The 14,816-nt window shown below is 49.1% G+C and overlaps 1 protein-coding gene across 12 annotated transcripts in view; it reads left to right on the top strand.

Moving 5' to 3' along the window:
- TANC2 (tetratricopeptide repeat, ankyrin repeat and coiled-coil containing 2) overlaps positions 1 to 14,816 on the top strand; it is a 176,478-nt gene that overhangs the window by 112,833 nt on the left and 48,829 nt on the right. For all 12 annotated transcript variants that reach the window (XM_052699455.1, XM_052699457.1, XM_052699462.1 and 9 more), the window contains 3 exons: positions 1,889 to 2,014; positions 7,471 to 7,752; positions 10,523 to 10,656. In XM_052699455.1, coding sequence (XP_052555415.1) covers positions 1,889 to 2,014; positions 7,471 to 7,752; positions 10,523 to 10,656 — 542 coding nt within the window. The remainder of the gene's footprint in view (positions 1 to 1,888; positions 2,015 to 7,470; positions 7,753 to 10,522; positions 10,657 to 14,816) is intronic.

The following is a 14,816-nucleotide window of genomic DNA, read 5'->3' as shown; positions in this document are numbered from 1 at the left end:
TGTGAGCAGCTCAGTCCCCATCTTGTGGTCACGCAGCGTGGTTAGAGGTAGGATTCTCATGGTGTGCCCATGAGGGTGGAGATTCCAAGTAAAAAAAAAATGGGTAGTGATCGTATTGTGGCATTGAGGCTCTGCTTAGGGAGTAATGGGAATTTTCCAAGAGAATGCAAGTTGTTTTTTTTTAAATTGATGGATAACTGGAGGGAAAATGAATGTTGGGTTTAAGTTGTTATACGAAGTGGCAAAAAGGAGCTTCTGTCAGTGTTGATATGCTGAATGGTGATGGATAAAGAAGTGGAGTTACCAGGATGTTGAATGTCTCCGGTTATCCCTGATGATGGTCTAGAGAATTGATTGAGCCCAGAGGGGGCTGAGTGCAGGACATCTCTCTTGGAAATTATCATCCTGGGAATCCCTCAGTCTCACTTAATTTTTGGCTGCAACAAGATCTTGGAAAGATCTGTGCAGGTCCGTTAGGTGCCAGGTGGAAGGAATGCTCCTCTTCATTCCAAAATGCTCTGCTTTGTGAATCCCATACTGTGGGACCAGACGAAGGACCCAGCACTGTGTGAGCAGAGGGGTATATTATTTGTCTGCCCAAATGTTTACTCATTTCACAGCAAGGAATTGGAGTTGGCTTCGCCAGCAGTTTTTGAAGAAGTCACGCTATTAATTATTTTGATTTGATATAAGAATCTTGTCATGGCATGTGAGCAAATAGTCAAGAATGGAATAGAAGCAGTGCTTAGTCCCAGCAGTGCAATGGATGTGTCAACAGAAGGAGGTCGGCAGAGCAGCTGGGTGCTGGGCAGGCATTGCAGCACTGCACCATTGCATGGTCACTGGGAGTTCTGGATGGGGCTGTCAGGAAGATGCATGGTGAGCACATATGTGAGAGATGGGCAGAGAGCAATAAATTACTCCTATTCATAGAATGATAGAATGGCCTGGGTTGAAAAGGACCACAGTGCTCATCTGGTTCCAACCCCCTGCTATGTGCAGGGTCGCCAACCAGCAGCCCAGGCTGCCCAGAGCCACATCCAGCCTGGCCTTGAATGCCTCCATCCAGCTCTGTGCAGAGCACTAGATTATCCCATGAGGAAATGACTTAGGAACATTAAAGTTATGTTCTTTAGTTCAGATGACATTTTCTGCTTTTAGGTGTGTATTTTTACTGGTCTCTCAAAGGTTTAGGTTTTTTGCCACACAGCAGTCCCTGTGCATCCCCAGAGTTCCCAATGTCTTTGGAATCCTGAGTGTTAACAGAGAGGAACCACAGAATGGTTGAGTTGGAGGGGACCAAATCCAAACTAAGCAGCTCTTACAGAGTTGAAGGATTGTGGAGTTCAGCATAAAATCGCACCATCATGAGGACTGGAAAATCCCTCATATCACCAAACCCAACCCCAACGCACCCCCACCATGCCCACCAACCACATCCCTCAGTGCCACGTCCCCACACCTCCAGGGACAGTGACCCCACCACCTTTCTGGGCACCCTCCTCCAATGTATCACCGCTCTTTCAGATCAGTTTTTCCTGATATCCAGACATGCAGTGCATTATTGAGTTGTCTGTAACGCAGCAGGAGATGCTGACCATCAAAGACCGTGTGCGTGCAGGTTGAGTGAGTTCTGTATTGGGGGATATCAGATATAAGTGTCTCCATTTGTCTTTGTTGTTTGTGAACGTTGACAAGGGAGCAACCCAGAGCAAACACCACCAGGGCACGAGAAACCATTACCAAAACACTTCTTCATTCCAAGCTATGGGAAATCAGCCTTGCCTCATCCCAGCTGCGCTGACTCGTGGTATTGATATATATATACCTGCATGCTTTGTTGACAAAAGGAAACGGGAGCTAAGATGGGCTCTCCTCTCTCTGGCAGCCACCAGCTCGGCCCACCTGGAGGACCTGGCATACCTGGATGAGCAGAGGCACACCCCCCTGCGCACCTCCCTCCGCATGCCCCGGCAGAGCGTGGCTGGAGCCCGCGCACAGCAGGACCTGCGAGGTAGGATGAGGAGCCACGTGCGTCTGTGCGTCGCTGTGCTGGGTGGGGGATGCGCTCCTGGTCTGTGTGGATGCTCCTGCAGTTGGTCCCCGAGCTCCTCTCCCCGCTTGCTCCTCAACATCCCCCTGTTTCTGAGCGCTGGGTTCATTCAGAGGGTTGGGAGTTCTCCCCTCGGTCCCTTTGGGGTCCCTCCCTGCAGCAGGGGATGCTCACGGTGGTGGCCCTCAGGTGTCCCTCTTGCTGCTCAAAGGCCTTTTGAGGGGGGAGGCTCATCTGCTTCTTCCTGGCAAGCCCCACACAAGGTCATCAGCAGTGAGAAGAAGCACCAGGGCTGGCAGTTCCACCTTCTGTTTGATTCCAGATAGATTTGGCACTGCTGCAACGCTGTGTCCATGGGCCTTCCATCCCGTTACTCTTGGTTTGAGCTTCCAGTAGCTGTGGGAGCAGTGGTGGCCCTGCAACCACAGCACATCCCCCATTTTGTGCTTCCTTCCCATCACCAAGTGAGCAAACAGCACAAGGGGCTCAGAGGGCGACACACAGGGGCTTCTTTGGCTTCTGCTGCTGAGGGTGAGGAGGTAAAAATTTCCATTGCTGCTCTGAGAAAGCAGCTCTGGGATCTGCACAAAGCACGAGCCCCCACTTGTGGGGCAAAGAGCGTTTGTGTTGTGCTGGATCGCAGTCTGTCATGAAATCATCTTGGCTGGTGAGGCTGTTACAGAAATGGATGAGCAGCAGAAAGCAAGCTTTGACAGACAGAATTTCCATATGTTCGAGGAGAGCAGCTTGCCAAGCCTTCGTAATTTGCAGTGATTGCATCCAAAACATGGAAGTTTATTGTAGGAACAGAATCGAGTTGTTTTCCAGACGCGCTTTTGAGAAACGTAGCGCAGCGTGTTCTCTTTCTTCTCTTCCTTTGTGTGTTTTCCCTTTTTGTTCATGTTGCATGGGAATAGCAGCAGTGTTTGGGTTTTTGGAACTTGTTTCTGATTGCGGTTGAAGAGAAGATGCTATTTTTAAAAAGAGGAGGGGAGAGAAGATGGTGTGAAAAAATCAAGCCAGCAGTATTTGGAAATATTTTCATGTCAATGAATATACGTTATTTGGGATTGGCTTTTTTCCCCCAAAACATGAAGGAGCCCAGATATTTCTGTGAGGTTGGGTTCATCTGCACTGCCGCAATCTCCAGCTCTTTGTTCCAACTGGAAATGCTAAACTTGAGTTCAGCTTCACTGCCTCCATTCTTGGCATCATGTTGGGGTTTGGACCCAGTGGGCTGTGGGTGCAGCACATGCATCACAGCCCACTTATTTGGGTCCCAGCCTTTATGAATCCCAGTGCAGAGAAATTAAATGGGGATCTTGGCATCTTGGCTATTTTTTTGTGCTGCTAAGTCAGTTATTTGAACCAGAAGAGCAACTTTGCAATGTAATCCCCAAGGCTAAGAGCATTACAATGTCTGTACCGTGGCAGGTTTTTAATAGGATGGTGCAGGCTCTTTTTGGTGTTGCTATTTTGAGCCAGAGCCATTTGGAGCCTTTATGGATTTCTGTAACCTGGAACGGAACCACAGAGTGGTTGGGTTGAAAGAGACCTTGAAGATCCCCCAGTTCCAACCCCTGCTGGGGGTTGATGCTATCCAGTAGTGCCCACACTGCCCTGGGCTCCTTCCAATCCAAAGTACAAGGTGGTGCTTGGGATATATCCTGGTGGCACCCAAATGCTGCAGTGTTAGAGCACCCAGCTGCTGCCATCAGGACTTCTTTTCCTCCCAGAATGGCAGGGCTGGTGCAGATAGGAGAACCTCATTGGGTTGGGGAGGCTTATGGGCATGGAGGCTCATAGAATCATTGGAAAAGATCACCAAGATCATCCAGTCCAACCATCAGCCCATCAAGTGGGGTTGCCCAGACTCAGTGCTGCAATGGACCAGGACTGTTGGCCAATACACACCATATGGCAGTTGTTTCCCTTAAACTCTTTTCTGTAATTTTTAGTTTTTCCCTCTGATGCTTATTCCATGCTGCAGCCTTTTGGGTCTATTACAGCCCAGTCCAGTGTCTTCAGACATGCAGTCTATGAAAAATAGGCACAGGTTTCATGGTGATGAATGGAGGCACTTAAGATGACACTTGAAAGAAGCTGCAGTCTGAAGCAAGGAAAGGAAATAAATTCAACATTTGTCTAATTTATGGGCTCCTATTTACCAAAGAGCACATTAGATGCTGATAGATACTGTGTTATTCAGAACCACATTTCACTGTAATAAATATTAAAGTGCTTCTTGCCCGGGCTTTATCTCAAGATGTTGGCAAAACCCACGTTGTGCATCTCAGCTGCACACGGGCTTCCTTTGGACAGCAAGATGCATTTCCATCAGGAGCTCAAATGCTTCTGGAGCAAAATACCAAACAAATAATGAGCTGTGGGCGCTGGTTGTCAGCAGTCTGAGAAGGCAGGTGGTTTCTGGACAGGCATTGAAGGTTCTTTCAGCAAAGTAAGGTGACACAAACTTAAATGAAGCAGCAGAGGACGCCCTGCGTGGTGCAGGGTGAGCTGTGATTCCTGCTTGTTGGCAGCCCAGTGGGTTTTGTTCAGTTGTGCATGTAGTACAACCACTTCACTTGGATTTAACTGATGTTTTCAGCTGCAAAAAAAAAAAAATTAGAGCCAGGAGAGATGTGGCAGACAGTGCTTCAGCTTGGGGTTGAGAATATTTCTCAGACTTTACCAAAGCTTGCACAGTATTTCATTGATGCTGTTACACTGCCATGAAAATGTGATGCTGCCAGATTTGATGCTGTCCCACGCTGATACCCACAAGGATATGGGTTTAAGTTATGATATTATCAGAAGTTCTGGGTGTTTCCAGCCTAAGTTCTACATAATGCCTCATTGGAAATGAATACAAACCAAGCATTTGTCAGTGTTTTACTGGCTGCGTGTTTTGCAAGGGCTGAAGTCAGTTCAAGGACTAAAACAATTGATCCAAAATGTGTGCACACGTCCTCACCCTACATTTCTGAGCCTCTTCAGCCTCTTTTTCAGAGTCCTTTCCATTGATTTCTGCCCCAAGTGTTGAAGCTGCAATGCTGCCTCCCTTCTCCCTGCTTCCCCTTCTCTTGTGACCTGGTGCTTCATTGCATTTTGTTCAGTCCTTAGCTATCAGCTCAGCTTCTGAGAGCAAGGATTTGTTGTTCTGCAGAGTGGAGCTGGTGGAGGCTGCAGCTGTGGCTCAGCAGAGCCTTACATCACTTGGAGCTCTGCATGGAGTTTGCTGGCTTGCTCTGCTGTGACCCAGGGGGCTGACAGGGCTGCAAGACTTGGCAGACAAGTGAGCACATCTCCACTGGGGCCGTGTTGAGCCTTCTTCAGGGCTGTGCCTATTCATCTCCAAGTTTAGGACAGCCTTTGTCTCTATGGGATGCAGCAGTTGGCAATGCATCCATCCTCCCTTCTGGAAAGAAATGGGGATTTAAGTCTGTTTGCCCCCCACGTAAACTGAGTCCCACAGCTTAATTAGGGACATCTTTTCATTAGCTCCTGAGGCCATTTGGTACCTGGTAACCATCTGGCTCACACCTGCATGGGCTCCATGCTGCTTTCAGGAAAGCACTGCCATACATCCCCACTCACTCACACATCCCATAGGCACAGAGCTGCAGCTTACCAACCCCCAGTCTGAGCTCCTTGTTTTAAAACCAAAGCAGTCACCTGCTGTCTGCGTGGCCACTTCCCGAAAGTTTCCCCTTAAGAAATCATCTCAGCAATAGAGTGTGAAGGAGCAGCAGCTGTCTCTGCCAGCACAAAGTGCTTCCATCCGTTTCTTTTTTGGGTATATATGTATCATCTCCCAGTTACAGACCTTCCAGGCAGAACGAGCTGTATGAGTTGATCCTTCTGTTCCCAGGTTGGCACCGGGTTGGTGTGGAGTTCCTGCTTTTTTTAGGCCTGCGTTCCCTAGATAGCTTGCACTGAGTGGAAAGAACGGCAGATACCTTCTCCCTCCACCCCCAAATGTTCCTGCAAAGGTTTCCAGACTGGTTTAGTTTTAGTTATTCACTTGATAATAATCCAAAGGTGGAACGAATGCAGAGCCAAGAGCTGAGCATGGCAGCAGCAGAAGCCGTGCAGCAGTCCCTGTGCCTGCCCAGAGATGCAATGTCTTTGGAATCCTTAGCATTGCAAGGAGGGGACAACATGGAATCATAGAATGGTTGAGTTGGAAGGGACCTTAATGATCAGCTGGTTCCAACCCGCCACCATGGGCTGTTCTGGGATGCAGAGCTGAGGAATGTCCCCAGCTGCCCTGACTCTGGCAGTCCATAGAAACAAATGACGGTGTTAATTTCATCATGGAAACAAACTCCAGCTATGGCCAAGTCATTAGATAAAAACAAAACATAGCAGGCTGCTTTTTTGGTGCTTCGTGCCTCTTTTAAACAGAGATGAAAAGATTCCGGATGCAATGAAGCCATTTGTAGCTCTCTTTCATTACTTTCAGAGGAATTAATTAACCCACAAACGCTTCTGATTTTCCCTTGATTGCCAAAGGGATGCACTTGAATTTCTCCTCCCTCCTCCTGCTAGGCTCTGAGGAGCTTTTCAAAAGATGAGCTTGCATGCAGAAGTGGGGAAATGAGCCCAGCCAGCTTCTGCATTTCTGGCTGCTGGTGCTGCAGAGTGTGTGGCAGGTCAGGAGTGCTTCCTGTGGTACACACGGCCTTACCTGTCCCTGCACACTGGGCTGGGCTGTGCTCGTAAACTTCATTTCTGGCAGGGTGGGCTTTGCTTACTGAGTTCTTGGACAAACAAGGGGTATTCTTGGGTGCTTTCTGCCAGGACTGCTAGGGGCTGGAGCCCGAGTCATGGAATCATGGAATGACCTGGGTTGAAAAAGTCTTCAATGCTCATCTGGTTCCAACCCCCTGCTGTGTGCAGGTCACCAACCAGCAGCCCAAGCTGCCCAGAGCCACATCCAGCCTGGCCTTGAATGCCTGCAGGGATGGGGCATCCACAGCCTCCTTGGGCAACCTGTGCCAGTGCCTCACCACCCTCTGGGTCAAAAACTTCCACCTAATATCCAACCTAAACCTCCCCTGTCTCACTTTAAAACCATTCCCCCTTGTCCTGTCACCATCCACCCCCACAAACAGCCGTTCCCCCTCCTGTTTATACTCTCCATTCAAGTACTGGAAGGCCTCAACAAGGTCTCCCTGGAGCTTTCTCTTCTCCTTTGTCCACTCACTTCTATGATATTTTTAGTGGAAAGGACCCCATTCTCCTTCATTTTAGCCTTTGTTGCAGAGCAAATGAAGCAGCTGCAAGGAATGTCTGCACTAGCTTCAATTCTTTTTCCCTCTTGCACCGAAAAGATGCCCAACAAACAGCAATCAGGCCAGTAGTTACGCGCAGTTGGCATTAACACACAGTTCTGTCCCGGCGTTTGTTTGCAGTGCGCTTTGCACCCTACCGACCTCCAGACATCTCCCTGAAGCCGCTGCTCTTCGAGGTCCCCAGCATCACCACTGAATCCGTCTTCGTGGGCCGGGACTGGGTGTTCCACGAGATCGATGCACAGCTGCAGAGCTCCAACGCCAGCGTGAACCGCGGTGTGGTGATCGTGGGGAACATCGGCTTTGGGAAGACTGCCATCATCTCCAGGCTGGTTGCACTCAGCTGCCACGGCACTCGCATGAGGCAGATTGCATCCGACAGCCCGCACGCCTCACCCAAACGTAAGTGTGGCACTGTGCAGCTCTTCAAAGCCTGCAGCCCTAACCAAACCCTGACCCGAAACTAAGATGACCGTCACCTATCCAGAGCCTAACCTAATCTAACCCAACGTAACCTAAACTGCCCCACCTAGCCCTAACCCTAACCTAACCCTACCCTAACCCTAAGGAGTCCCTAACCCTAACATAGCCCTAACCTAACCTAACCCTAATCCTAACAATTTACCCTAATCCTAACCTAACCCGAACCCTAGCCTAATCCTAACCTTAACTAAATCCTAACCCTAACCTAACCCTAACCCTAACTAAACCCTAACTCTAACCCTAACCTAACCCTAACCCAAACCAAACCCTAATCCTAACCTAACCCTAACCCTAACCAAACCCTAACCCTAACCCTAACCCTAATCCTAACCAAACCCTAATCCTCACCCTAACCCTAACCCTAACCAAATCCTAACCTAACTAATACTAACCTAACCTTCTAACCTAACCCTAACCCAACCTTAACCTTAACCCTAACCGAAACCCTAACCTAAGTCTTTTTACTTCTGCAGTGTTATTAGGGAAAAAGATCCCATTCTCCTTCAGTTTAGTCTTTGTTGCAGAGCAAAGGAAGCAGCTGCCAGGAATGTTTGTGCTATTTGTGATGCAAATGTACTCTGTGAAGGGTTATTATAGCTGTCTCTTTATTCCCTGCCTTAGAAGGATCACAGATTTTCTCCCATCAGAAAGACTCCAATGCTTCTTGCAGGTACTCTATGATTACAAATCCTCCCTGAGGATTTTCTTCAGGACCAGGCTGGATGAGGCCATGGGCAGCCTGCTCCAGTCCCAGCACTGGAGGTTGGTGGCCCTGCTGTGGCAGGGTTTGGAACCCAGTGATCTTTGGGGTTCCTTCCAACCTAAGCCATTCTGTCATTTTGTTGCCCTCCTAATTTCCCATACAGACTCAGTGTGTGATGCTGTAGAACCCCATGTGGGTTTGACAGCCAGGACTGCTCTGCCTCCCAATCCCATCCAGTTTGCAGGTGGAGATGGCAGCATTTTCCAACCACTCTGCTCCTAGTAAGTAAGACAGAACTGAAAATACCAGGTTCTGTACCTAAGGACATCTTCAATGATCTAGGTCAGTGTATCTCAGAGACACTGTGGTTAAATCTGTTTACTGGAATCCAGTGCTCTGAGCCATGGAGAGATATCTGAGATGTCACCGCTCGGTGCCGTGTTGAGGAGTGCCACTTGTCAGCACTAACCCAGCAATGCAGGGTGAAAGGCAGGCCTGGTTTCTATATTTTAGCTGTAACTCTGCAGAGCAGAGCCTCCCCAGTCTGCTGGGAAGGATTGTGGGATTTAAAAGATTACTGCACTGAACAGCACCCCTCATGCACCATTCATGCACAAAGGGCAGAGATCCTCGCTCACCCAGTGCAGCCCTTGAGTTCACACTCAGGTGTGCCATGAGGTTAAAGCTGAGTGATTCCTCGGTGTCAGTCACTGAGGTGAGGACTTTAGAATCACTCAGTTTTATTTTCTGAAGCCTCCACAAGCCCTGAGTGTAGCTCTAGAAGATAAGAGCTGCTCTAGTGATTTCACAGGCTGAAAGAAGCTGAAAGAAGAAGCTCTGTAATGTCTGTGTTTAGCAATAAAACGCTAACTGGCTGCCCTGACTGTACTGCAGCACTTGTGTTATCAGCCATTAGCAAACTGGAATAAATGCAGCCTCATACCATTAATTCCTGGCTCAGAAAAGCAGTGCAGGTGAAGGTAGTGTTGCATGCTCAAAATTGACATTGTGCGTCTTTGCTTCCATAGGCACAGCTGTCCTCCTTCGTTGTTTGCCATTAAGTGGGTCATTGTTTCCATTATGATTTCAGGTTGAGCTCAAGGATGCATTGCAGCAATCTATCCAGGCCAGTCCTCTGCCAGTGCAGTCTGTGCTTCAGATTGCTGCTTTTAAAGCATTCCTGTAACTGATAAATCAGTAATTAGGCATCACCAAGTTCTGCATGTCTTAGTGTCATTCAGTAATACTCTGAGTGCCTATGAGTGTGAAGGTTAGTAGTTTGGGGATGTTAACCACAAAGGCCAGGTGAGTGAACTGTTCTGCTTTTAAAGCTTTCTGCTTTTCTAAAATGCAAGAGAAATGGCTGAAATGCAATAAGAAGCAGATCACATCTGGCAGAGGTGATCCCAATGTAATTCATTATTTACTTGCAAGACTTGTCCAGAACGTGGTGCTGCTCTTGCTTCTCTCCCTCTGATAGCACTGGTGGCCTTCAGAAGAAGCACTGGCTCTAGCACGATGTTGATATATGCTATTAAACTGGCACATCATTCAGAGCAATTTTCTGTCTCCATTCAAGGAAAACCCAGAACTAAATGAGTGAGTGATGGTTCCTAACAAAGGAAGACCTGTTAGCCAAAGTGCAGAGCATGGAGAGCTCTGAGATAGCCCAAACTCAAAGGTAGAGCATACTTCCATGAGTGTTCTGTTCACTCATTGTGATTTAAATCAATGAAGTTACAGTGGAGAAGATGAGGACAATGAGCTTAAAGCTTTATCTTAGCTCTTCCCATCCAGCTCCCAAAAGAAAGCTCCCCAGGAGCTCCGTGCTGCCTGGAGGTGTCACCTTCCCCCACTGCCCATAGTGCTGAGCAGAGCATTGGTGGAAGGTGCCACCGCCAGGAACAGACTGCTGGGAAGTACCAGCGTGACGGCTGTTGGCTGTGCTCATCCCTCAGCAGTTCCAAACCTCTTTCTTTGAGACAGACGTGGATGCAAACAGAGAGCTGCCCTTAACCCAGCCGCCTTCTGCTCACTCCTCCATCGCCAGTGGGAGCTGCCCGGGGACCCCCGAGATGCGCCGGCGCCAGGAGGAGGCAATGAGGCGGCTCGCTTCCCAGGTATGGCAACATTTGGGGTGGCTGCAGGCCTTGGGAAACTCTCTGTTGTCATGGGATCTCTGGGAAGCTCTCCTGTCCTGCACCGCTTTGGCAGCTGGGAAAAGTGCGCATCCTGGGGGAGCAGAGAGGAAGAACTGGAAGGAGTTTTATTACCCTCAGAAAGCTTCTTCTGTAGGAGGGAATTCCCATTACGTCGAGTGCACTCACTTCTAATCGTGAGGCTTGATCTTTTCCAGCCACCATTACAGTAGTGGATGTGTTACAGGATGGCACAGCTGCCAGAGTGACCATTGCTTTTCCTCAGCAGTGGAAAGCAGATTGCTTCCCTTTGAAAGGGGTGGGTTTCAAACAGCAGTAAAGGAGCAGGCTGCATGGGGTGCACGTGGATGGTGCAGAACAGATCCTTTTGTGAGCACTACACAAATGCCTTGGTGTTCTGATAAGCGCTGGTTGTACGTAGTGGTGTTTGTTGGTGTGGGTGAGCTGTGCAGCTCGCGTTTCGTTGTGATCCTGGGATTTAGCCCTATTTTGTGATGGTGGGAAGGTGCCGTTGTGTTGCTGTGAAATCCAAAGGGCCTGCTCCTCCCCCAGGGTTTGGAGGATGTGAGCAGTGATGCTTTCCTGTTGCCTGTTCCCCTTTGGAGAGGAAAATACCAAGCAATGTCTTTGTTCTCTGTCACCACCGGGACGTGTTTTGCTTGGCTTTCAGAGCCAGATTCTGTCTTGTGCTGTCTGCTTTCCGCTGCACCCAGATGGCAAAGGCAGAGAGCGTGCAGTTACTGTGTAAATAAATACTGGGACTTGATATTCTCCTCTTCCACATGGAGCTCTTGAAAGGAATGCAGCGGGCAGCTCTGCTTTCATTCAGAGCGCGTTAGTCATCGTGCTTCTTGTCAATCTTCACCATTACAGGCTGCCAGAAGGCAGCAATGCGTGCTATCTCTGCCTCAAGCACCTAATCTGTCCAGACTTTCTTCCCCTGAGTGCTTCAGTAATCCTGCTGGATACATAACTGATAAATGGGTACAGTTTTAGCTTCGGTTTCACACTGAAGAAGGTGAGGGACGTGGTTTTTTCAAGCTGTGTGTCATAGCTGGAGCACAAAAGATGCACTGAAGCTTTTTTGCATCTCTGGTCACTGGTTATGAGAATAAGAAATAATCTTCACAACCAAAATGTGAAGTTAAAATAGCTTGGCTGCACACCCCTTTAGGAAGGGGTTTTAAAGCCCCATTCATCCCATAGCCAAAGGCTGGGGAGATGTGCCACCTCCGGTGCTCACTGCAGGACTGCAGCGTTCTGCTGCAATTCTTCATCTCCCAGTCAGCCTCCAATGCTGCAAACGCAGACAGATTCCAGAAGTAAATGTCACTGCTTCCTTCCAACGTGAGGCCGCCCTGAGCAGGTGGATGCCAGGGGTGATGAGCTGACATGGAGCTTCTGGGAATGGCTTCTGCTGCTCAGGTGGCTGACAGCACACAGGAACTTGGGGAAGCTTCGTAGTTCCACACAGGAGGTTGGGTCCATTCCCAGTGCTGCTGTGATCAGCATCTCCTCAGCCTGCTCTGCTTCCCTGTTACTGATAGAAAAGTGATCCGTGCAGCCAACCATCTTTGGGTGTCTGATGTTAGGAAGGGTATATGATGAGTGACTGGTTGTCTTCCAGGTCGTGCTTCAGCAGCACAGAGCCATCGAGTGGCTTTGGTTGGAAGGGACCTTGCAGGTCATTGGGCTCCAACCCCACACAGGCTTGTATGGGACTCACTGCAGTTCAGCATGGGTTCAAATCCTGATTCAAAGCATGGCATCCTGTCACAAACAGACTTGTACTGAAAATATAGCAGGCTTTGAGGTTTGGTTTCTCTCACCTTGCACATTTCAGTTCCATACCAAAAGCAGTTCTGGTTCTATTGCATCAGAGCAGTCCAGCATGTCACAGACACAGCCTGATGGATCAGCAAGCCTCAGGAAAGGAAGTAAAGGCAAATGAAATGGGTCAGAGTGTTGGTCAAAGGATGGCTGGAGGTTGTGATGCATTCCTGTAACATCCAGGGCAGAGCTCAGCACCACTGCTGGATGCGTGCTGTCAGCAGCAGATAAATGGGTTTGCTCAGAAGGAGCAGTGCTGTGTGATGTCCTCCCAGGTAAAACAAACACTGCCTGTTCCTCCACAGCTGCACAGGTTTTGAAGTCTCTGAGTGACACCGGGAGAAAAAGGATTACTGACCCGGCAACGTAATTGAAAATCCATTAAAATAACAGTTCTGAGCTCTTTGTTCTGTGTGTGATCCCCTCGGTCGGAAACTCGGTCATACGTGTCTAAGTTGCCATTGAGAAATCACAAATGTGTTGGTTGCTCGAGGCTTTGAAGGTGCTGGAGTCTGAAATAGAGCAAATGGCCCTAATGGTCTCCGTCAGCAGTTGTGGTTAAAGGCATCCGAGGGTCTGAGGCCACGTGCTCCTACAGGGCAGGAAAACACTCACACTGCTAAGCTCAACCCTGTGCCCAGGGCCCCATCTGAGAAAGAAAAGGAGAAATGCTTTGGTTCAGGAGGAAGGGAGAGCAAAGCATGTTCCTGCATCAGGAGCTGAGGAATGAAATACGGATTCCTGGAAGCCTGCTTAAAGCTCTTGTTCCACTGGCTGAAGAAGAAAGGGTGACCCTTAGGTTGGGCTGTTGGAAGAACAGTCCTTGCACACACGTTCTATAGTTGCTGCTTTAATGGAACAGGTTGGAATTGAAGGGAGAAAGAAAGTGGTGACAGTGATGGACAGCTGCAGTCAGGAGTCTGTTAGGAGATACGAATCATATGTGAGGAGATAGATAACAGCGTGTGCACGTTCTGCTTTCCAGGCTGTGCAGTGGTCATCATGTCAGAGCAATGCAGGTGGGCATGAAAGAGGATTGCTGATATTTTAGGAGGCTGAAGGAGCAGCATGGAAGTGCCCACTCCCTTCCTTCTGAAAATATCACCTACCCCAAAAACTGAGGAGCTGTGTGCTTCTGGTGGCAGGAATGACAGGAGAACAGTTGCTTTTCCTCCTCTGGATGCTCAGGGTGGGACTTGGCTGTCTGTTCTTCACGCAGTGAGTTCCTTGGGCTGAGGTTTGCTCATCGCTCTCGTTGTTGGAGATGAGCAAATGATTAATGTGAAAATGAAGTGCCTGCAGCCCACCAGCAGGAGCACTGCTAAGGCTCCTCTCTTCCTCTTTGCCACCCTGGAAAAGAGCATTGTTTTGCTTTATCCTCAGGTTTGGTGTTTACCAGCAAACGGAGCAAAATGCTTAGGAATGAACTGATGTACAGAAAAGTACTGGGTGCTTTCCACCCTGCAATGGGACACAAGCCAACCCTGACTCATTTAAGGGTCTTTTGAAGTTCTTGCCAATGGTTCCTAGGAGGAAAAAAGCCATCATGAAGAGTGGGCCAAGTCCTGTCCCCCCCAGCCCTGCTGGTTGCTGTTGGATTCATGGTATCACTGCCCTCCCTTGGACCAGGAATGGGTTCTGTTGTGTGAGCAGCAGTTGTGGTAGGAAGGGTCAGATGCGCTCTGGGGGCATCTAATGAAAGAAAACAAGGAGCTTAAAACTGAGATTGCTCTGTTCCTTTTGTCGTTTCTCCCCTTGCCCCTCCATCCTCCTGAGATGCTGTAAGTGGAAGTGGTGTGATGGCCATCCTGAGGGATCAGTGCAGAAAATGATGGAAGTGCAGCGATGCCCCATGTAAGCACTGCAGCCCGGTGCTGGTGGGACTCACAGGGAGTGCTGGGGGAAAGGCAAAGCTCCAAGTCCTGCTGCCAACCCCAGGCTGCATTGGAGGCTGCGGTTGGGTGCTGCTGTTTGGAGAGGGATGGAGTAATGCACCAGAAAACACAGCACTGAGAGCAGCACAACTCAGCTAGCAACATTAAATGCATGGCAGCGTTCGTTGTTCCTTAGCAGTGATTTCTGTCAATTTCCTAATATATTTTTTAAAGGCAGCATTAATCCTCTTGCTGGGAACTTTGCTGGCACAGAGCCCTTTTTCCCCTCCAGCCCAGAGGAGCGGAGGCAGCAGGGCCACAGATGTCCCCCAGCCATGAGGAGGTACAGCCTGCTGGGCAGCTCCTGCCTGCAAAGTTCCTCTTCCATCTCCACTCCATCCCTGCCCTCTGCAGCAG

The sequence above is a fragment of the Tympanuchus pallidicinctus genome, unplaced genomic scaffold (assembly GCF_026119805.1).
Source record: "Tympanuchus pallidicinctus isolate F22 unplaced genomic scaffold, pur_lepc_1.0 scaffold37, whole genome shotgun sequence".
NCBI classification, from domain to species: Eukaryota; Metazoa; Chordata; class Aves; order Galliformes; family Phasianidae; genus Tympanuchus; species Tympanuchus pallidicinctus.
Note: the sequence above shows the minus strand (reverse complement) of the source record. Positions and strands in the feature narration are given on the sequence as shown.